Source organism: Myxine glutinosa, chromosome 8 (genome assembly GCF_964187855.1).
Source record: "Myxine glutinosa chromosome 8, kmMyxGlut1.1, whole genome shotgun sequence".
NCBI classification, from domain to species: domain Eukaryota; kingdom Metazoa; phylum Chordata; class Myxini; order Myxiniformes; family Myxinidae; genus Myxine; species Myxine glutinosa.
Genome location: NC_136268.1, coordinates 142,166,613 through 142,190,026, shown reverse-complemented (window position 1 = coordinate 142,190,026; position 23,414 = coordinate 142,166,613). Strand labels below are relative to the sequence as shown.

Here is a 23,414-nt window from a genome sequence, read left to right as displayed (position 1 = left end):
TCAACAGCTTTGCTAGAAACTTCCTGACTTGGGCTTGTTCGGCCGAGCCTGAAGTCCTTGTTTTACGTCCCTCTCTCCTTAGCACATACAAGGAATGCACGAGCAAGTCATAATCTTTCCACCGTTTCAGTGCATTTTCCACTTTCTTCCTGCTATGCAAGCTTTGTTCCAGGAACTCGAGTATTTCCTGGCTGGGAATGCAGGAATGGCGTCCTGCAGGTAGGTCTGTCTCTAAACCAGTCAGTGACCCTTGATAGTCTTCCCCATCACCAATACTTTCCTCATCATCGCTGTCTGGAGGTTCAAGATCCTTCTCCTTGGGTGTACTTGTACAATGTGTCAAGTCTTCTGCCATGTCGTCTCTCAAGGCTGACTTGGCATAATCTTCTGGCGCAGAGGAACGCTCCTTTGGCTCTGATGCGGCGGACGTTGCTTCACCTGTGGGAATGGATGCCTCCTCCTCAGTTGGTATAGGAGAACCAACCTTTTGGGGTGGTAAAATAGAGATGTGCTCAACTATTCCCCTTTCTGCGCCAACAGTAAGTGAAGTGACATCACCTGAGATGTCGGTCAGTGCCAGCAACTTTATTGATGCTTGTGTGTGTGGTTCCCTCTCTCTGTCTGTCCCACCGATGAATGCTACTTCAGAATCCTTTGAAACTTCGGTGTTAATCCTTCGGTTCAGAACTGCTCTTGTCGATGTTTCAATCCCTGGTTTATTTTGAAGCTTCGTTGCAGTTGTTATTATTGGATGCATTTTCTCAGGAACCAACATCACAGTATCGTTTGGCCCTGTCAAGTCAGAGACGTCTAGGTTGTTTATCTTTACCATGCTGGGTTTACTACCTGACGGTCTCCCTTCCTGTTCATTCTCCAAACTGTCTTTGGGTGGATCTGAGAGAGAAGACTCTCCATATCCTGTCGTTTGATGAATAGTTTCCTCTTCTTCTTCTTCCATTTCTTCAGATTATAATATATAATATATCCAGTGCATTCAGAAAGTACACTACTCACAATAAGTTCGGAATAAGTTAGTTAGGCAGGTTCTTCGGTGTGGTTGATTTTGTGCATTAATTATGTTGAAAAACGTTGTTGGTCCTACTTCTATGGTTATTAATGAGTGTGAAAAACACAGCATTCTTGATTTAAATACCATAACCCTAACCCCTATAAAAAAAATAAACTCACTCCCACAATGTCCCTAACTTATTGTGAGTAGTGTATTCAGACCCCTTCACTTTTTTCACATTTTGTTATGTTGCGGCCTTATGATGAAATCGTTTAAATTCATTTTTTCCCTCATCAATCCACACTCAATACGCCATAATGACAAAGAGAAAACAGGATTTTAGAAAGTTTTGCAAATTTATTAAAAAGGAAAAACTGAAATATCACATTGACATAAGTATTCATACCCTTTGCTATGACACTTGAAATTTAGCTCAGGTGCCTCCCATTTCTCTTGATCATCTTTGAGATGTTTCTACACCTTGATTGGAGTCCACCTGTGGTGAATTCAATTGATTGGACATGATTTGGAAAGGCACACACCTGTCTATATAAGGTCTCATAGCTGACAATGCATATTAGAGCAAAAACCAAGCCATGAGGTCGAAGGAACTGCCTGCAGAGCTCAAAGACAGGATTATGTCGAGGCACAGATTTGGGGAAGCCAACAAAAAAATCACTGCTGCATTGAAGGTTCCCAAGAGCACAGTGGCGTACATAATTCTTAAACGGAAGAGGTTTGGAACAACCAGGACTCTTCCTAGAGCTGGCCGCCCGGCCAAACTGAGCAATCGGGGGAGAAGGGCCTTGGTAATAGAGGTGACCATGAACCCGATGGTCACTCTGGCTGAGCTCCAGAGATCCTGTGTGGAGATGGGAGAAACTTCCAGAAGGACAACCATCACTGCAACACTCCACCGATCTGGGCTTTATGGCAGAGTGGCCAGACGGAATCCAAACAGTTCAATCTCGGTTTCATCAGACCACATCAACTTGTTTCTCACAGTCTGAGAGTCCTTTAGGTGCTTTTTTGCAAACTCCAAGCGGGCTTTCATGTGTCTTTCACTGAGGAGAGGCTTGCTTCTGGCCACGTCTGGCACTGAGGAGAGGCACGATTTTACGTGATGCTGACTTTTGACTTTTTGACCAAATTATTAATTTATCTTCTCCATATTCTCATAATAAAGCTTTGTGGAAAATATGATGACAAAACTGAAACCGTAAATTTAAATTTCAGGTCAATTGGATGAAAATTGATGATTTCATGTGACGTTGACCTTTTGACAAAATTATTAATTTGCGTTTTTTTTGTTTTTTTTGTATACAACATCGAGGCTCGTGAAAGAGCGAAAATTTAGCACACAGAAAGACAAACCGACACATAAAACATATAACATCGGGAGCGGTAGACAAGATGGGGAGAGAGGGGGAAGGACACAAACACAACATTTGAGAGCAGGGACCGAGAGACATCGAGACATCGAGAGATCTGTGGGAGGGAGAGGGCTTTGGGGGGGGGGGGGGAGGCATGGGAAGGGGGGTGTGGGAGAGGTATAAAACATATGGACACTGCCAGGACTTCCAGGAAAGAAGTTGGAATTTCAAACAAGGTGGATCTGGGGTGAATTAGCAGGGGTAGAAAAGATCAAGGTTTTGGATGGGGGAAGATAAGAGATGGTGGTGAACAGCTGTTTTAAAGACCTGGAGGGAGGAGTGGGATTGAAGGGAGTGTGAGAGTTTGTTCCAGAGACGGGAGAAAAGAGGAATGAAAGAGTGAAGGTGAGCAGAGAGCCGAGATTTCGGCAGTTTAACCATCAGGGGGTTGCTGGCAGATCTTGTGCGACCTGTAGGAATATTTGGGGGACAGAGCACAGAGAGAGCTGGGGGAGCAAGGCCGGAGAGGAGTCGGTAGAAGACAGAAAGACCACCTACCTGCCTGCGGTGAGTGAGTGAAAGGCCCTCAGAGATAGCTTCATCACGGGAGATTCCAATGATTCTGAAAGCTTTGGTTTCAACAGCGTGAAGCCGAGCTAGGTGTGAGGCAGGAGCACCGGCCCAGAGGGGAGAACAGTATTCCATTGAGCTGCGATTGAAAGCCTTGTATGTGGTGAGGAGCTCAGGTGTGCCAAGGAAGGACTTCGCACGACGGAGGATGCCCAGTCGGCGACTGGCTTTGGAGGCCAGCTTGGAAATGTGGTTTTCCAAAGAAAGATCATGGCAGATAGTGAGACCCAAAAGCTTGAGCGACAGAACTTCTTGGAGAGGATTGTTGAGAAAGTAGATGGGAGGGTTGTCCAGTCGATCTTTTCGGAGAGACATAGTCAGAGTGTGAGATCTGTCAGGATTGAAAGACATGTTCCACTTGTTTGACCAGGCTGTGATTTTGTCCAGGTCTTCAGAGAGTGAGGAGGCTGCAGACTGCCGATCTGAGGGAAGAGGAATGGAGCGGCAGAGAGTGGAGTCATCAGCAAAGAGATAGAGAGGATTTTCCAGAGAGTCTGAGAGATCATTGATAAAGACCAGAAAAAGCACAGGGCCCAGAACACTGCCTTGGGGAACTCCAGCCTGAACAGGAAGGGGAAAATAAATATATATATATAACCTGAACAGGAAGGGGAGATGAGAGAAATCCATTCAGGGCCACACATTGACTATGACCAGAGAGGAAGTCCGCAAGCCATGCATGGAGATTTCCATGGATACCATAGGAGTAGAGTTTGGTGAGCAGAGCTGGGTGCCAGACCGTATCGAAGGCACGTGATATGTCAAGGTAGACAGCTCTGATTTCCTGTTTGGCATTGAGGACCTCCATCCATTGTTGAGACAGCAGAAGCAGCATGTCCAGAGTAGAGTGACCTGGTCTGAAACCAAATTGATGATCAGAGATCAAGCCATTGGAGAAGAGGAAAGATTTCATATCCGAAGCTTTTCAAAGCTTTGAAATTCAGCTTTGAAAGCTTTGAAATTCAAAATTTCCAAAATTTGAAATTTCAAAAAAGTTTGAAATTCCCTCCGAACAAAAAATGACTCCTGCGAACAATTGACGATGCTTCCGAACTCCCGCGCATGTTTGGCGAACTTTTGGAGCCTAAAATACGAATGTTGGACTTTGCCATTTTTTCGACATTCGCATCGTTCGCGTGTCCCGTGAAAACCCACCTTAAGATTCATCAAAGAACTGAACAATTTCTATCTCATTAACAATACATCGGAGTTTGTTGTCATTACAATGCATTTTATTAATTAAGAGGACGAGGGACAGGTTTCAATTGGAATGCCCGCGATAACTCGCTTACTTAGAAGTTTTATACTTCTACACTTGGAACTGAGGTGCTTGCCAATGGGTGGTGGGGGGTTGATATAGTACTAGTCACAACTTTCAATGACTAAATAATGATCCGTATATTACCAAGATATCGTTATCTAAATGGTGTAATGGGGGTGAGGTTGTAGTGCTATAAAGGGGTCGATGGGGGTCTAATGTAATTAATGCAACTACTCACATTCTGTGCAGACAAACAGACCCAAATCAGATACCCTCTCCTCTGTCGAGAAGAAAAAGTATTCCTCACAAAAAAAGAAAACGCAATCAGGGAAGATATTTGAGGATTTTCACTTTTTTTTTTTTTTACAGAGATTTCAAAGACAATAAAGAAGAACTTGTAATAAAAAAAAATACATCTAATCCGGTTATATGCACCTTTATTTTTTTTGCAGCGATTCAAAGAATAAAGATCAACTCGGAATAAAAATATCAAAGCAAATAATCCGGTTAAATACACAAAAATCGTCACAATGCCACTCAAAAATTCAAAATAAATACAAAACAATTCACCACCTGCACAAGGTTTGTTCAACACCTGCACATTCATCACCTGCACAAGATGTAACCACAGCAACCCTTGCAAAAGGGTTGACTACTCTTTAGAAACTCATCAATTGGCTTCTCAACATAATGTTTTGCATATTTAATGTGGAGAAATGTGCAGAACCCTGAAAATAGATAACGTGCAAGAACAAGAAAATAGATAACGTGCAAGAACTCTCACTGGCGATAAATGTTTTTGTGCGTAAATAAACCCGATCGCTGACGAAAAACTTTGAACAAAGAACACTTTGGTGTTTTGGTGTACAAGTTGTTGATCTCCGATTGTGGCCAGTTCATAAATACACAGCGATACAGCAATACCGGTACTGCACATTGGTTTATAGTTTTGATTTTTTTTATTGGAGAGAGCGATGACTTCAGAATTAGTCGAACACTCCGTAGGTACTCTTTGCTTCTCCCGTTGCTTGTTATCTCCATATGCATGTGTCATGGATTCCCTAATCCCTTCGGTTCTGGAATAAGCACCTCAACTCAGACACTGTGCAAGAGGTTTATTGAGGGATAAGGATAACATGCATGGTAGATATATGGGCGCACAAGCTAGTAGCACCTTTTGTATTCTGCTTCATATACTTTTCTTCAAAGGACAAGGAACTCAAAACATTTCCCCAGTTTCAAAGATTGCAGCAAGGAGAAAGGCTCGGCAGGCCGGGAGCTGCTCATAAAAAAAGAATGTTGATGCAAGGGCAAACAAAGATTTTGTCAACAGCTTCCCAAAACCAGACAGTCAGACGCTAGGGAGGCAAATGGGTCATATTGCCACCAATTAGCCTGAGTTTCGAATGAAATCCCTTCCACATGTTTCAGAAGGTGCAACCCAGGTCTCAAAGTATCCACCTTCGTGTTTGTGTGATTGTGTGCGTGTCCAAAATGCATGTATAGGTGTGTATGTTTGTGTTGTTGGCTGCTATCTCCACATGTGGGTGAGTTTCTCCTGTGCGGTGTCTTCTCCCCCATGTGAATTAGTTTGTGTTTATTTAAATTTGATAACTGATTGAAAACCTTCAAACACACAGCACACTTGTATGGTTTGTCCCCAATGTGAATGTGTCTGTGTTGATTTAAGGCTACTGGACGACTAAAAACCTGAGAACACACAGAACACTTCTACGGTTTCTCCCCCTGTGTGAATTAGTTTGTGTCTATTTAAGTTTGATGAATGACGAAAAACCTTCGAACACACAGCACACTTGTATGGCTTCTCCCCCGTGTGAATTCGGTTGTGGCTATTTAAGCTTGATGATTGACGAAAAACCTTTGAACACACAGAACACTTGTATGGCTGCTCCCCCGTGTGAATTAGTTTGTGTGTATTTAAGTTTGATGAATGACGAAAAACCTTAGAACACACAGCACACTTGTACGGCTTCTCCCCCGTGTGAATTAGGTTGTGGCTATTTAAGCTTGATGAATGACGAAAAACCTTCGAACACACAGCACACTTGTATGGTTTCTCCCCCGTGTGAATTAGGTTGTGGCTATTTAAGCAAGATGATTGACGAAAAACCTTTGAACACACAGCACACTTGTATGGCTTCTCCCCCGTGTGAATTAGGTTGTGTTTATTTAAGCTTGATGAATGACGAAAATATTCAGAACACACAGCACACTTGTATGGCTTCCCACCAATGTGAATGTGTCTGTGTTTATTTAAGGCTACTGGACGACTAAAAACCTGAGAACACACAGAACACTTGTATGGCTTCTCTCCCGGGTGAATTAGTTTGTGTCTATTTAAGTTTGATGAATGACGAAAAACCTTCGAACACACAGCACACTTGTATGGCTTCTCCCCCGTGTGAATTCGGTTGTGGCTATTTAAGCTTGATGAATGACGAAAAACCTTTGAACACACAGAACACTTGTATGGCTTCTCCTCCGTGTGAATTAGGTTGTGGCTATTTAAGTTTGATGAATGACGAAATTCTTCAGAACACACAGAACATTTGAATGATTTGTCCCCAATGTGAATGTGTCTGTGTTGATTTAAGGCTAATGGACGACTAAAAGCCTTTGAACACACAGAACACTTGTATGGCTTCTCCCCCATGTGAATTCGTTTATGTATATTTAAATTTGATAACTGATTAAAAACCTTTGAACACACATAACACTTGTACAACTTCCCTCGTTGGTTGTTATCTTCATTCGCGGGTTTCAGCAGGTGCAACGCAGTCCTCCCACAACTTGATGTGTCCATCTCCATTTGATCCTTTTGACTTGATGCTGATAACCACAAAATCCTTACAATGCTTGTGCTGATTCTTCACAAATTTTGTCTCAATGTGGATGAGTGTGCAAAATCCTCAGGACACAATGAGCATGTGTTCAACTTCTCCCGAGTTTGTCCTTTGTGATGTTGAAATAAAACTGAGTAAGAAAAAAAAGGAAAAACAGGAGAGAAAGAGAGAGAGAGAAAGAGGGAAAGAGAGAGAAAGAGAGAAAGAGAGAAAGAGAGAAAGAGAGAAAGAGAGAAAGAGAGAGAAGAGAGAGAAAGAGAGAGAAAGAGAGAAAGAGAGAAAGAGAGAAAGAGAGAAAGAGAGAAAAAGAGAAAGAGAGAAAGAGAGAAAGAGAGAAAGAGAGAAAGAAAGAGAGAGAGAGAGAGAGAGACTTGACTTTTGTTTCCTTTTATTATAAACAATGTAAAGCCATTTCACAAGCAGTTGTAAAAAAAACACATTTCACAAAGCAGTTGTAAAAAAAAACACAGCAACTAGTTTAAAGAAATTGCATAAGGATCATGAAGGCACCACAAAAAGAGCAAAGGGTATTTAAAAGAAACCAGCAAATATACAAAAGAATATATATTTTACAAACCAAAGGGGAAGACACAAACAAAACCACAACCAATTTTAAAGGAAATGCTCATGCAAGAGCATAAATACATCAAGAGCAAATTAAGCGAAAAACTAAGAGAGAGAGAGAGAAATGTATTCAAGGACACAGGAAGAAACATATATGCAAGCAATCTGTTCCAAAGAAAAAAGTCAAATCAATCAGGAATTATAAAGTAATTACCACTTTTGAATCATCGACTGAGCACAGAACATTGCCAATACACCACTTTCTCTCAAAAAGTTGGACGTTTCCATTACTGACAAAGAAATCAAATTCTAGCTTGAGTCGTGTTGAGACAAACCTTTTAAAAATAGAAATAGCCTCAGAGCCATAGCCATTATCTATTTTAATTTTCCGAGATTTATATATCGCATATTTTGCAACAGCAACCAAAAAATTAAGAAGAACACCCACATCTCTACATGTGGGCCTGAAAGACACACCAAATATAAACATATGCATATTGAAAGGGAAGGACACTTGGTGAAAAAGATATTCAAGGAACAAGAAAAGCGATGTCAGTCTACGACACTGTACATAAGCATGAAACAAATCCTCCTTCTGGTCACAGAAAGGACAAGTTTCCGGCAGTGAGCTGTTAATACGGTGGACAAAAATATTGGAGGGAAGCGCCCAGTGTGCTAACCTCCATTGTATGTCCGCTAACACACCATGTATTGGTAAGGTGTACATGTGAGGCCAAAGGGGGGTAGAGGGAGACCCAAACCCTAACTGCTCTGACCACAAAGCTACTCGTGTTCTCCCAGAGAGGGGTACATTCTTATTTTGTCGAGAGAGATCACGGATTCCAATCTTAGTTACAAGATGAAAAGGGGGGGTATGTTCAATCTCCGGCTGAAGAGAAGACGAAAGGAGCACTTTGATTTCAGGGAAACCTAACCGAAAGTCCTCAATGTTACCAACACCTTCCCAGCCGATGTTTAGCTGTCTAAATTTTCTAATGACTATACGTACAACTTGGTCTACAATTCGGACAGACCGAGATCCAACTGAGGTTGCCACCAAACCAGCAGGTTTCCACTTAACTCCAGATGAATCTCTCAGATCACATACTTTGTTAATCCCTCCTTGGATAAATTTTTTAATCAGGGCATGGCTATGAGGGATACCAGGAAAAAAGTTATTGAAGAAAAGGGGTTCTTGAAGGAACATTCGACAATTATAGCCCTCAAGGAAGCGGTGGACGTCAAACCTTTTCCAAGTGTCCAATAAACTCTGATAGAATCTCGGAAGAGAGGCAAAATTTATATGCTCGAGGTCTATCAAAAGAAGCTGCCGATCATATCTCAGTCTACCAGCCTGTTGTAACAGAAAAAATGCAAAGGGCCGCCAGGGCAGCTGTTCAGCGAACAGTAGTCTCTGCAGAGACTGCAGCCGAAAGGCCACAACCCGACCAGAGATATCAACAATGCCCTGGCCACCTTCCTTCCGGGGGTAGTACAATATCTCAGGCCTCAGCCAATGGTAGCCACTCCAAAAGAAGTTTACTAGCATTCGCTGAGTAGCCATAATTAGTTGGTTTGATGGCTGTAAAGCAATAATTCTATGCCATAATTTTGTTGCAACCAGATTGTTTATGACAAGGGTACGGCCTCGATAGGAGATGGACCTCAGCAGTCCTTCCCATGCTTTCAATCTGTGCATAATTTGCTCCAACACTCCTTCCCAATTTTTCATTTCTGTTTCACGATTACCGATATGCACTCCAAGATATTTAACCCCGTCCGTTCTCCAGACCAGGTTCTGTGGGAGTGAGGGTGGTGATACACAAGAGAGATTGCCTTTGCCACACCATAATGCTATACTTTTATTCCAATTGATCCCACCGGAAGAGGCTGCAGAGAAATCTCGCATACAACGTTGTAAAGCAGAGACATCATTGGAGCTTCTAATCAAAACACAGACATCATCAGCATAAGCCGTCTGCACAAATTCTGCTCCTTCTATACTTCTCATTCCCTGAGGTATTTGCTGTCTAATAGACCGAAGGAGTGGTTCAAGGGCGACTATATATAAAAGCCCAGAGAGGGGGCAACCTTGGTGAATACCCCGTTGGAAAGGAAAGGGAGAGCGTAACCTATTGTTGATCTTCATCATACATTGAGTATTAGTATACAGGAGTTTCACATAAGAGGTGAAAGTTTCACCAAACCCCATTCCTTTCAGGACAGAAAAAAAGTACTTGTGGTCAACACGATCGAAGGCCTTAGTTTGATCAAGAAACAGCAACCCAAAATCGTCACGCAGGAACTTATTGCATGAAATAATATCTCTTACCAAAAAAATATTATCATAAATAGATTTTCCAGGCACACAGTAGGTCTGGTCCGGGTGTATAACTGAACTGATCACAGTCTTCATACGATTAGCAAGTACTTTAGAGAAAATCTTGTAATCAACACACAATAAGGAGACAGGTCGCCAGTTATCAACCAGTTGAAGATTCCCAGCTTTTGGTAGCAAACAAACGACTGCTCGTCTACAAGACATTGGAAGTTCTCCGACACGTATGCTTTCATCGAGTACATCGAGTAGGTCAGGTCCCACAAGGGCCCAGAAGGTCTTGTAGAATTCTGTGGGCAGGCCATCTATTCCAGAAGCTTTCCCATCTTTCAGGCTCCGCACAGCTGCTTCAAGTTCATCAGCCGAAATTGGGGAATCGAGCATGCATCGCTCATCCTCCTCGACACTCGGAAGCCCAGCAGTTAACTCTCGTATCACCTCATTGTCCACGTTCTGAGGAGAATACAAGTTAGAATAGAACCCTTTCAGAGTACACCTGATCGCCTGCTGAGAGGTCACCAGTGACCCATTGGGAGTGAGTAAAGTATGAATTTGTTGTGACCTTTTGAGGGAAGACTCTAACTTAAAGAACTCTTTGTTTGGCATGTCCAGAGTTAAATAGCTCATTCGCATTCGGACCAAGGCACCCATCGCCCGTTGCCGTACCGCTTCCTCCAGCACTGCTTTCTTTGCCCATATTAGTTGGTCACGTGCACCTCTCCCAACCTCGTCAACATTCTGTTCTAACGATATAATTTCAGATTTTAACTGATCGATTGATATTGATTGGATTTTGGTGGTGTATGCACTATATTGTTGACAGAAATTCTTAATTTGGGATTTTGCAATGTCCCACCACAGCCGGAGACTATCATACTCAGGTCTGGAGGAGCGAATTTTCTCCCACACGACGTGAAAGGCCTCATTAAATTCCTTGTCATGTAAGAGACGAGTATTCAAAGACCAGTAAGCACTACCACCGGGTGGAAAGGGTAACTTAAAGGACATTGAGATTAAACTGTGGTCTGTGAATCCAGTTGGTAAAATTTTGGAGACAGACACCACATTCAACATTGGCTTGTTCACATAGAATCTGTCCAGCCTTGCCATTGACATAATGCCATCATTGCATCTACACCATGTATAACAGCGTGAGAGTGGGTGTTGTGATCTCCACACATCCTTAAACCGAAAGATGTTGATGGTGTCCTCCAGAGCTTTCGTAGAGGCAACATGAGGCTCATGACCATTCCTATCAATTGACGGACAAATTGTGCAATTAAAATCTCCCGCGATACAGATAAAGGCTGTTGGGTCCAGAGTTTTTACAAAATCCCGCAGAGTGGAGAAGAAAATTTTCCTCTCCATTGGGTCACACGGTGCATAAACATTCACTACGATAATCTTTTGGGTATTATAAAGAAAATCTACGGAGATCAAATGCCCTTTATAGATTTCTTTAAATGAAACCTGTTGAGCACAAATCTTGTGACTTAGGCAAATGGCAACACCAGCCCAAGGTGTAGGGAACCCACTTAGCCACCATTGCCCTTTAAAAAGTTTCCCCCAATCGGCTACTTGAGCACTAGTAGCGTGGGTCTCTTGTAAGAGAATAATGTCAGCCTTTTCTTTTCCAACCGCTTGAATGGTTTGCACCCTCCGTAAGGGGGCACGACCCCCATTTATATTTAAGGATACAACATTTAGTTCCATGGTTGATGCTTCTAGGGGGTGAAGTCCTCTTCCTCAATTAATTCCTCGTTTGCCTTCGTGATGGATTTCCTCAGCCGCTGAAATTCAGGTTCGGAGATTTCCACATGCTCACTCCTTTGCAGCAAAGGTTTTGCGGCTGCAAGGAAAGCCTGGATATTAGGAAAATGATCCTTAATTCGTACATGCCTTTGTCTGAAAGTTTCCTTCAAAAATCTGACAATATTTTCTTTTGAGATCTCCAAAGGCTGCTCTTCCTCTTGAGGGGGGGGGGGGGGGGGGAGCCCTGTCAACCATTGCCACTGGTTCCTCATGGCCGATCAGTGTCTCTGTAGTTAGAATTCCCTCCGTGACGCTAGTAACGAGTTCCTCCTGAACCTGTACAGAAACACCTGTTCCATGCCCATCTATCTTAGGTTCTTCATCCTCTTCATCCTCATGCATCATTGCAATGGGGGGGGGAGGAGTCGTTATTAGTAGTAATGGGTATTTTGCATTCCCCATTAGAATTGATATGGTCATCAGTAGGCTGTTCGGTTTCGCAGGTTGATTTACAACCTTCAGGAAAAAGTTCCCCTTCATCCTGAGCAGGTGGTATCATGTCAGCCATAGTTTCACCACCTTGCTGATCTTCATGTGAAGGACTGTCTGAATCGTTTAAACTGCTTCCTGCCTGCACCACCAACACTTTAACACCTTTGTCCTCATTCCTCGCACTTACAAGTGACCGTTTCAAATTTTTCCGAGACGCCGCATCTACAATCTGCTGCTCCTCACAAAACATTCCCTCTACAGGTAGAGGCTTCTCCCCTACATTTGCTGACTCATCGGTGGCACGATGGCCAGCTGTACTGGATGACTCATCGCTTACACGAAGCACATCCGTATGGGTCTCATCAGCACCACTCTTAGCCGTACCTTGATGGTCCGACGTAGATTCCCGCACTGAAGGCGAAACATCTATAGAATCCTCCGTAATAGTCACGGGTGGGGCTGGTCCGGATGCTGAGGCATACGTTTTCTCCCCATCAGGACAATACTGCCGAGTGTGTCCATGTACAACACACCCGTAACAAATCAACCTCTCCGTTGCCGCAAAAATCCTGTGCTCACGTTTTGACGACTTAAAAACGAGAGAGACATTCAATTGCGTCAAACCATCCTTCAAAACAACATAACAAAACCGTCTAAACGTTTCGATATGCTTAAGCTTCCCGTCTGTGGTGCGAATGGAGGCTTGGATAATTCTCGACACCACAGTACCGTACTGACCGAGCTTCTGAAGAATTTCCTCATTAGACAGCGTCGGTAGAACGTTTGATAGTATTACCTTCGAGGCCGGAGTGTTCCATGGCGAAACCGGAACAAACTGGTCATTGCCCAAGGTGAGGCCGTTCTGCACGACGATGCGCGTGAAACGGACACGTGAAACGAAAACAACCACCTTGTGGTGCATTCGGCACGCTGCCCGTATGTTCTCACAACCGATCAATTCTCCGATTGCGAGGAGCGTCTCCTCCAGCGAGACATCTTCCGGTGGGACAAAACACATGCCGTGTTCATCTGTTAACCCCTCATCGGCGTCACGACCGGCATTACTTCGACTATTCTTGCTAGCCATTTGAAGTAACTAAACGAAAAAAATAACCAATAAATGGTACAAAGGTTTATAAAGCCGAAATAAATGAAAAAAAACAACAACAACAATAACTGGGAAATAAATAAATAAATCCCGTTAACCACCTAAAGCGGATAACTTTAACCGCGCTGTCTCTCCCTCTCTCGCTCAGTAGACAAGACGATAGAAAGGGACACCGACACTCGGACAGCAGAAAGGACCAAAAGGTAGGAAGAAAGGAAAAAGCAACACGAGACACAGCACGTACCGCCAGTGACTGAGCAACAGACCTGGCAATCGCACGTGCGTGCTAAGCGAGCGGCAGCTGTGCAAAGTGGAGAGAGAGAGAGAGAGAGAGAGAGAGAGAGAGAGAGAGAGAGAGAGAGAGAGAGAGAGACTTGACTTTTGTGTCCTTTTATTATAAACAATGTAAAGCCATTTCACAAGCAGTTGTAAAAAAAAAAAACACATTTCACAAAGCAGTTGTAAAAAAAAAACACAGCAACCAGTTTAAAGAAATTGCATAAGGATCATGAAGACACCACAAAAAGAGCAAAGGGTATTTAAAAGAAACCAGCAAATATACAAAAAAATATATATTTTACAAACCAAAGGGGAAGACACAAACAAAACCACAACCAATTTTAAAGGAAATGCTCATGCAAGAGCTATAAATACATCAAGAGCAAATTAAGCGAAAAACTGAGAAAGAGAGAGAGAAATGTATTCAAGGACACAGGAAGAAACATATATGCAAGCAATCAGTTCCAAAGAAAAAAAGTCAAATCAATCAGGAATTATAAAGTAATTACCACTTTTGAATCATCGACTGAGCACAGAACATTGCCAATACACCACTTTCTCTCAAAAAGTTGGACGTTTCCATTACTGACAAAGAAATCAAATTCTAGCTTGAGTCGTGTTGAGACAAACCCTTTAAAAATAGAAATAGCATCAGAGCCATAGCCGTTATCTATTTTAATTTTCCGAGATTTATATATCGCATATTTTGCAACAGCAACCAAAAAATTGAGAAGAACACCCACATCTCTACATGTGGGCCTGAAAGACACACCAAATATAAACATATGCATATTGAAAGGGAAGGACAATTGGTGAAAAAGATATTCAAGGAACAAGAAAAGCGATGTCAGTCTACGACACTGTACATAAGCATGAAACAAATCCTCCTTCTGGTCACAGAAAGGACAAGTTTCCGGCAGTGAGCTGTTAATACGGTGGACAAAAATATTGGAGGGAAGCGCCCAGTGTGCTAACCTCCATTGTATGTCCGCTAACACACCATGTATTGGTAAGGTGTACATGTGAGGCCAAAGGGGGGTAGAGGGAGACCCCAACCCTAACCGCTCTGACCACAAAGCTACTCGTGTTCTCCCAGAGAGGGGTACATTCTTATTTTGTCGAGAGAGATCACGGATTCCAATCTTAGTTACAAGATGAAAAGGGGGGGTATGTTCAATCTCCGGCTGAAGAGAAGACGAAAGGAGCACTTTGATTTCAGGGAAACCTAACCGAAAGTCCTCAATGTTACCAACACCTTCCCAGCCGATGTTTAGCTGTCTAAATTTTCTAATGACTATACGTACAACTTGGTCTACAAGTCGGACAGACCGAGATCCAACTGAGGTTGCCACCAAACTAGCAGGTTTCCACTCAACTCCAGATGAATCTCAGATCACATACTTTGTTAATCCCTCCTTGGATAAATTTTTTAATCAGGGCATGGCTATGAGGGATACCAGGAAAAAAGTTATTGAAGAAAAGGGGTTCTTGAAGGAACATTCGACAATTATAGCCCTCAAGGAAGCGGTGGACGTCAAACCTTTTCCAAGTGTCCAATAAACTCTGATAGAATATCGGAAGAGAGGCAAAATTTATATGCTCGAGGTCTATCAAAAGAAGCTGCCGATCATATCTCAGTCTACCAGCCTGTTGTAACAGAAAAAATGCAAAGGGCCGCCAGGGCAGCTGTTCAGCGAACAGTAGTCTCTGCAGAGACTGCAGCCGAAAGGCCACAACCCGACCAGAGATATCAACAATGCCCTGGCCACCTTCCTTCCGGGGGTAGTACAATATCTCAGGCCTCAGCCAATGGTAGCCACTCCAAAAGAAGTTTACTAGCATTCGCTGAGTAGCCATAATTAGTTGGTTTGATGGCTGTAAAGCAATAATTCTGTGCCATAATTTTGTTGCAACCAGATTGTTTATGACAAGGGTACGGCCTCGATAGGAGATGGACCTCAGCAGTCCTTCCCATGCTTTCAATCTGTGCATAATTTGCTCCAACACTCCTTCCCAATTTTTCATTTCTGTTTCACGATTACCGATATGCACTCCAAGATATTTAACCCCGTCCGTTCTCCAGACCAGGTTGTGTGGAAGTGAGGGTGGTGATACACAAAAGAGATTGCCTTTGCCACACCATAATGCTGTACTTTTATTCCAATTGATCCCACCGGAAGAGGCTGCAGAGAAATCTCGCATACAACGTTGTAAAGCAGAGACATCATTGGAGCTTCTAATCAAAACACAGACATCATCAGCATAAGCCGTCTGCACAAATTCTGCTCCTTCTATACTTCTCATTCCCTGAGGTATTTGCTGTCTAATAGACCGAAGGAGTGGTTCAAGGGCGACTATATATAAAAGCCCAGAGAGGGGGCAACCTTGGCGAATACCCCGTTGGAAAGGAAAGGGAGAGCGTAACCTATTGTTGATCTTCATCATACATTGAGTATTAGTATACAGGAGTTTCACATAAGAGGTGAAAGTTTCACCAAACCCCATTCCTTTCAGGACAGAAAAAAGTACTTGTGGTCAACACGATCGAAGGCCTTAGTTTGATCAAGAAACAGCAACCCAAAATCGTCACGCAGGAACTTATTGCATGAAATAATATCTCTTACCAAAAAAATATTATCATAAATAGATTTTCCAGGCACACAGTAGGTCTGGTCCGGGTGTATAACTGAACTGATCACAGTCTTCATACGATTAGCAAGTACTTTAGAGAAAATCTTGTAATCAACACACAATAAGGAGACAGGTCGCCAGTTATCAACCAGTTGAAGATTCCCAGCTTTTGGTAGCAAACAAACGACTGCTCGTCTACAAGACATTGGAAGTTCTCCGACAAGTATGCTTTCATCGAGTACATCGAGTAGGTCAGGTCCCACAAGGGCCCAGAAGGTCTTGTAGAATTCTGTGGGCAGGCCATCTATTCCAGAAGCTTTCCCATCTTTCAGGCTCCGCACAGCTGCTTCAAGTTCATCAGCCGAAATTGGGGAATCGAGCATGCATCGCTCATCCTCCTCGACACTCGGAAGCCCAGCAGTTAACTCTCGTATCACCTCATTGTCCACGTTCTGAGGAGAATACAAGTTAGAATAGAACCCTTTCAGAGTACACCTGATCGCCTGCTGAGAGGTCACCAGTGACCCATTGGGAGTGAGTAAAGTATGAATTTGTTGTGACCTTTTGAGGGAAGACTCTAACTTAAAGAACTCTTTGTTTGGCATGTCCAGAGTTAAATAGCTCATTCGCATTCGGACCAAGGCACCCATCGCCCGTTGCCGTACCGCTTCCTCCAGCACTGCTTTCTTTGCCCATATTAGTTGGTCACGTGCACCTCTCCCAACCTCGTCAACATTCTGTTCTAACGATATAATTTCAGATTTTAACTGATCGATTGATATTGATTGGATTTTGGTGGTGTATGCACTATATTGTTGACAGAAATTCTTAATTTGGGATTTTGCAATGTCCCACCACAGCCGGAGACTATCATACTCAGGTCTGGAGGAGCGAATTTTCTCCCACACGACGTGAAAGGCCTCATTAAATTCCTTGTCATGTAAGAGACGAGTATTCAAAGACCAGTAAGCACTACCACCGGGTGGAAAGGGTAACTTAAAGGACATTGAGATTAAACTGTGGTCTGTGAATCCAGTTGGTAAAATTTTGGAGACAGACACCACATTCAACATTGGCTTGTTCACATAGAATCTGTCCAGCCTTGCCATTGACATAATGCCATCATTGCATCTACACCATGTATAACAGCGTGAGAGTGGGTGTTGTGATCTCCACACATCCTTAAACCGAAAGATGTTGATGGTGTCCTCCAGAGCTTTTGTAGAGGCAACATGAGGCTCATGACCATCTATCTATAATTCCACTAATCTCTGTGTGTATGTTTGTTTGTACGTTTGTTTGTTTGTATGTCTGTGACCGCTGTTTCTCGACAACTACCGGTCCGATATACTTGAAACTTGCCAGGTTTATTGCTGGGGACCCGAGGATGTGCCTTTTCAAGGTTTTAAATTAATCGCAGAAGTACTTACCGAGCTATGTCCAAAAAACGATTCAACCAATCAGAGAGCAGCGAGCTATCACGTGTGCCGAACGTGGCGAACACACTCTGCCTCGGATGGCACATTTGAGAGCGTATTCATTTATTTCCCGTCGGCAAACTCTGTTGCCGTTAAACTATGTTTTAGAACTAATTATAAAACTAATAAAAACTAATTTGCGATTCATCGTAACTGCGATATACGACCTTCCGGACAGTGAGGACTGCACTTCCGGCATCCAATCACAGAACGCGTTATTGCGTAGGCGTGGCCGATGTGAGAGCGAGCTGATGCTGAGCCCAGCGCGTGCGCCATTACGGTACGTAATTCGATTTCTTCCGGAGAAAATAATAATTTCTCGATTTCTTATGCGCATTATTTCTCCCAATTCAGTCAGAGCGAAGGGCGGAAGCGAAGAGCGTTGTTTTTTTTGTTTACGGGCGTACGGGCGGGGTAGAGCGTACGGGTAGCGTTTTTTTTTTTTTGGCACATTTGAGAGCGTATTCATTTATTTCACGTTGGCAAACTATGTTGCCGCTATGTTGCCGTTAAACTATGTTTTACAACTAATTAAAACTAATTTGCGATTCTTTCGCTTTCCTGCGCATTTGTGCACGCTATGGCGATTTCTTTACCAAACTCCGCTAGCCGTTAGCTTTGGACCAAACCATTTCATGTAAATAGAGGGGGGGGATTGTCACCGTACTCGCAAGCCGTTAGCTTTGGACCAAACCATTGCATGTAAATAGAGGGGGGGGGGGGGATATACTTTTAGATATATATATAGTACGGGCATGCCCTAGTTCCTATCAATTGACGGACAAATTGTGCAATTAAAATCTCCCGCGATACAGATAAAGGCTGTTCGGTCCAGAGTTTTTACAAAATCCCGCAGAGTGGAGAAGAAAATTTTCCTCTCCATTGGGTCACACGGTGCATAAACATTCACTACGATAATCTTTTGGGTATTATAAAGAAAATCTACGGAGATCAAATGCCCTTTATAGATTTCTTTAAATGAAACCTGTTGAGCACAAATCTTGTGACTTAGGCAAATGGCAACACCAGCCCGAGGTGTAGGGAACCCACTTAGCCACCATTGCCCTTTAAAAAGTTTCCCCCAATCGGCTACTTGAGCACTAGTAGCGTGGGACTCTTGTAAGAGAATAATGTCAGCCTTTTCTTTTCCAACCGCTTGAATGGTTTGCACCCTCCGTAAGGGGGCACGACCCCCATTTATATTTAAGGATACAACATTTAGTTCCATGGTTGATTCTTCTAGGGGGTGAAGTCCTCTTCCTCAATTAATTCCTTGTTTGCCTTCGTGATGGATTTCCTCAGCCGCTGAAATTCAGGTTCGGAGATTTCCACATGCTCACTCCTTTGCAGCAAAGGTTTTGCGGCTGCAAGGAAAGCCTGGATATTAGGAAAATGATCCTTAATTCGTACATGCCTTTGTCTGAAAGTTTCCTTCAAAAATCTGACAATATTTTCTTTTGAGATCTCCAAAGGCTGCTCTTCCTCTTGAGGGGGGGGGGGGGGGGGCCTGTCAACCATTGCCACTGGTTCCTCATGGCCGATCAGTGTCTCTGTAGTTAGAATTCCCTCCGTGACGCTAGTAACGAGTTCCTCCTGAACCTGTACAGAAACACCTGTTCCATGCCCATCTACCTTAGGTTCTTCATCCTCTTCATCCTCATGCATCATTGCAATGGGGGGGGAGGAGTCGTTATTAGTAGTAATGGGTATTTTGCATTCCCCATTAGAATTGATATGGTCATCAGTAGGCTGTTCGGTTTCCCAGGTTGATTTACAACCTTCAGGAAAAAGTTCCCCTTCATCCTGAGCAGGTGGTATCATGTCAGCCATAGTTTCACCACCTTGCTGATCTTCATGTGAAGGACTGTCTGAATCGTTTAAACTGCTTCCTGTCTGCACCACCAACACTTTAACACCTTTGTCCTCATTCCTCGCACTTACAAGTGACCGTTTCAATTTTTCCGAGACGCCGCATCTACAATCTGCTGCTCCTCACAAAACATTCCCTCTACAGGTAGAGGCTTCTCCCCTACATTTGCTGACTCATCGGTTGCACGATGGCCAGCTGTACTGGATGACTCATCGCTTACACGAAGCACATCCGTATGGGTCTCATCAGCACCACTCTTAGCCGTACCTTGATGGTCCGACGTAGATTCCCGCACTGAAGGCGAAACATCTATAGAATCCTCCGTAATGGTCACGGGTGGGGCTGGTCCGGCTGCTGAGGCATACGTTTTCTCCCCATCAGGACAATACTGCCGAGTGTGTCCATGTACACCACACCCGTAACAAATCAACCTCTCCGTTGCCGCAAAAATCCTGTGCTTACGTTTTGACGACTTAAAAACGAGAGAGACATTCAATTGCGTCAAACCATCCTTCAAAACAACATAACAAAACCGTCTAAACGTTTCGATATGCTTAAGCTTCCCGTCTGTGGTGCGAATGGAGGCTTGGATAATTCTCGACACCACAGTACCGTACTGACCGAGCTTCTGAAGAATTTCCTCATTAGACAGCGTCGGTAGAACGTTTGATAGTATTACCTTCGAGGCCGGAGTGTTCCATGGCGAAACCGGAACAAACTGGTCATTGCCCAAGGTGAGGCCATTCTGCACGACGATGCGCGTGAAACGGACACGTGAAACGAAAACAACCACCTTGTGGTGCATTTGGGACGCTGCCCGTATGTTCTCACAACCGATCAATTCTCCGATTGCGAGGAGCGTCTCCTCCAGCGAGACATCTTCCGGTGGACACAAACACATGCCGTGTTCATCTGTTAACCCCTCATCGGCGTCACGACCGGCATTACTTCGACTATTCTTGCTAGCCATTTGAAGTAACTAAACGAAAAAAATAACCAATAAATGGTACAAAGGTTTATAAGCCGAAATAAATTGAAAAAAAACAACAACAACAATAACTGGGAAATAAATAAATAAATCCCATTAACCACCTAAAGCGGATAACTTTAACCGCGCTGTCTCTCCCTCTCTCGCTCAGTAGACAAGACGATAGAAAGGGACACCGACACTCGACAGCAGAAAGGACCAAAAGGTAGGAAGAAAGGAAAAAGCAACACGAGACACAGCACGTACCGCCAGTGACTGAGCAACAGACCTGGCAATCGCACGTGCGTGCTAAGCGAGCGGCAGCTGTGCAAAGTGGGGAGGAGAGAGAGAGAGAGAGAGAGAGAGAGAGAGAGAGAGAGATGAGAGAGAGAGAGAGAGAGAGAGAGAGAGAGAGAGAGAGGAGAGAGAGAGAGAGAGATGAGAGAGAGAGAGAGAGGATGAGAGGAGAGAGAGAGAGAGGAGAGAGAGAGAGAGAGAGAGAGAGGAGAGAGAGAGAGATGAGAGGAGAGAGAGAGAGAGAGAGAGAGAGGAGAGAGAGAGAGAGAGAGAGAGATGAGAGAGAGAGAGAGAGAGAGACGAGAGAGAGAGAGAGAGAGACTTTTGAAGTCCTTTTATTATCAAAATATTACAAAAAATGTATTTATATCTTCACACCAATCATAAATGCAAGAAAAAGCAATGAAATGAAAAGGTTACAGAAGTATCACGGCACACAATTTGCCAAAATAAACCATTAACTTTATACACCTACAAAAATATTACCAGTTGGTTCTCACGAACCTCACACAACCCTTCATGACACCAAGTATTGGTGAATTCATCAAGATTGTTTGCATCCTTATAGAAAAAAAACTCCAGTTTGAGTCTTGCTGACACAAGGGCATTGAAAAACAACATTACATTGCATTCCCCGGCAGGTTTTCCGTTCAATTTCTCCCTTCTTGAGAGATATATTGCCAGCTTGGCTGTTGCGACCAGAAACCTCATTAACATATTCTCCTTGCTTGGCTTGGCATTAAAGCCGAAAATAAAAGAACGCAACGAGAAAACAACCCTCATTCTGTGTGCCCCAAGATTAAACCACCGAAACAAAGGAACCAATCTCACACAATTAATGAAGGCGTGGAACACGTCCTCCGTGCATATGCAGAATGGGCAACATGTGGATGTAGGAGAGAAATGGCTGATTAACTTATTGGAGGGGACTATCCAGTGGATCAGTCTCCATTGGAGATCACCAGATCTTTTACTTATGAGCTTGCTATACATGGAGTTCCATACAGGTTCAGAGGGGGTCCCACAGGCAACAGTTTCTTCCACCGGATTACTCCATTTAGCGGCGTATCCCCCAGCAGTAACTTGACACATGATTTGTATAGCTCTTTACTGCTAGTTTCTTGAAAGGGGCTTATCCCCATGCTAACCGGGGGTAAGTCTTCCAACTTGAAGTGCACCAGTAACCGAGGAAAAATCCACTCATCGTGCAATGGTTCGAGCTCGTGGGACCAGCATACTCCCAGCCGTACCCCTATTCGTATCACCTCTCTCAACACTTTTGCAGTCACTCTTTCGGACCGAATTCCTGCTAGCTCGGCTACTTCTCGAGCTGATTTCCACCCGCAACCTGAAACTTGCCGGAGGTGCCATACTTTTGTGATGCCGGCAATTATGAAATGCTGGCAGAGGTCCCTACTTTTGGGTATGTTTGGGAAAAGCCGATTGCAGAACAAAGGCTCTTGTGCAAACATATGGATGTCGTAGTTGTCTTCTTGACGGCACACTGTGAGGTTCTGCCATGCATTCAACACACTCTGATAAAAAACAGGAAGAGGAGATGTGTCAACTTGTTGAAGCAGGACCAAGAAACATTCGCGGCCATATCCCAGCCCGCCAGCTTGCCGCAAAATGTGGGTGGCCAAAACATGGTTTGGTAATTGTTCTTTCACCAAAAGTTTTTGCACAGTGCATAGCCGAAAGGCCATTATGCGGCTCCTGATGTCGACCATACTCTGGCCACCTTCGGCCAATGGACGGCATACAACATTTGGCCGTAACCAGTGATGCCCTCCCCAAAAGAACTCCAACAGTTGCCTTTGCACTTCCTTCACCAAGCCTCCTGGTGGTTGCAGGCAGATGAATCTGTGCCACAAGAAGGAGGCGACGAGGTTCTTGACTACCAAAACTCGGCCCTTATACGAAAGGTGAGGCAGGGCTCTCCTCCATCTACTCAATCTCTTTTTTACGCGTTCAGCGACACCTTCCCAGTTTTTCTGGCTGTACTGTGGGGATCCAAGGAACACTCCAAGATAGCGAACACCTCCATCCACCCACTTTAAACTTGCAGGAAGGTGTATTGGCAGATCTTGCGCCATTCTAGATGCACTGTCCCTAACAGAGGGAACCCATAGCGCTTTGCTCTTTTCCCAGTTGCACTTCAACGAGGAAGCTAAACCAAACAAATGTAGGCACTTAGCCAGAGCTGCAATGTCGTTATTGTTTTTAACAATGATTGCAACATCATCAGCATACGCCGATACGACAACTGGAGGATGATCAGGAGATATACTCATTCCAGAAACGTTATTCCTTAGTAACACGAGAAGTGATTCCATTACAAGGGTGAACAGTAAGCCGGAGACGGGGCAACCTTGCCTTACCCCCCTTTGAACCTGTATGGGAGAACAAAGCTCATTGTTCACCTTAACTAAACTGAATATATTGTTGTACAATAAAGTAATATAAGTTCTGAAATTATCTCCAAATCCACAGGCTTCAAG

At 43.7% G+C, this 23,414-nt stretch overlaps 1 protein-coding gene across 1 annotated transcript in view; it reads right to left on the bottom strand.

Moving 5' to 3' along the window:
* The window catches only part of LOC144893406 (uncharacterized), a 78,722-nt gene that overhangs the window by 42,344 nt on the left and 12,964 nt on the right, over window positions 1–23,414 (bottom strand). The window contains 2 exon segments of the mRNA XM_078784007.1: window positions 5,855–6,013; window positions 6,015–6,823. Coding sequence (XP_078640133.1) covers window positions 5,855–6,013; window positions 6,015–6,823 — 968 coding nt within the window.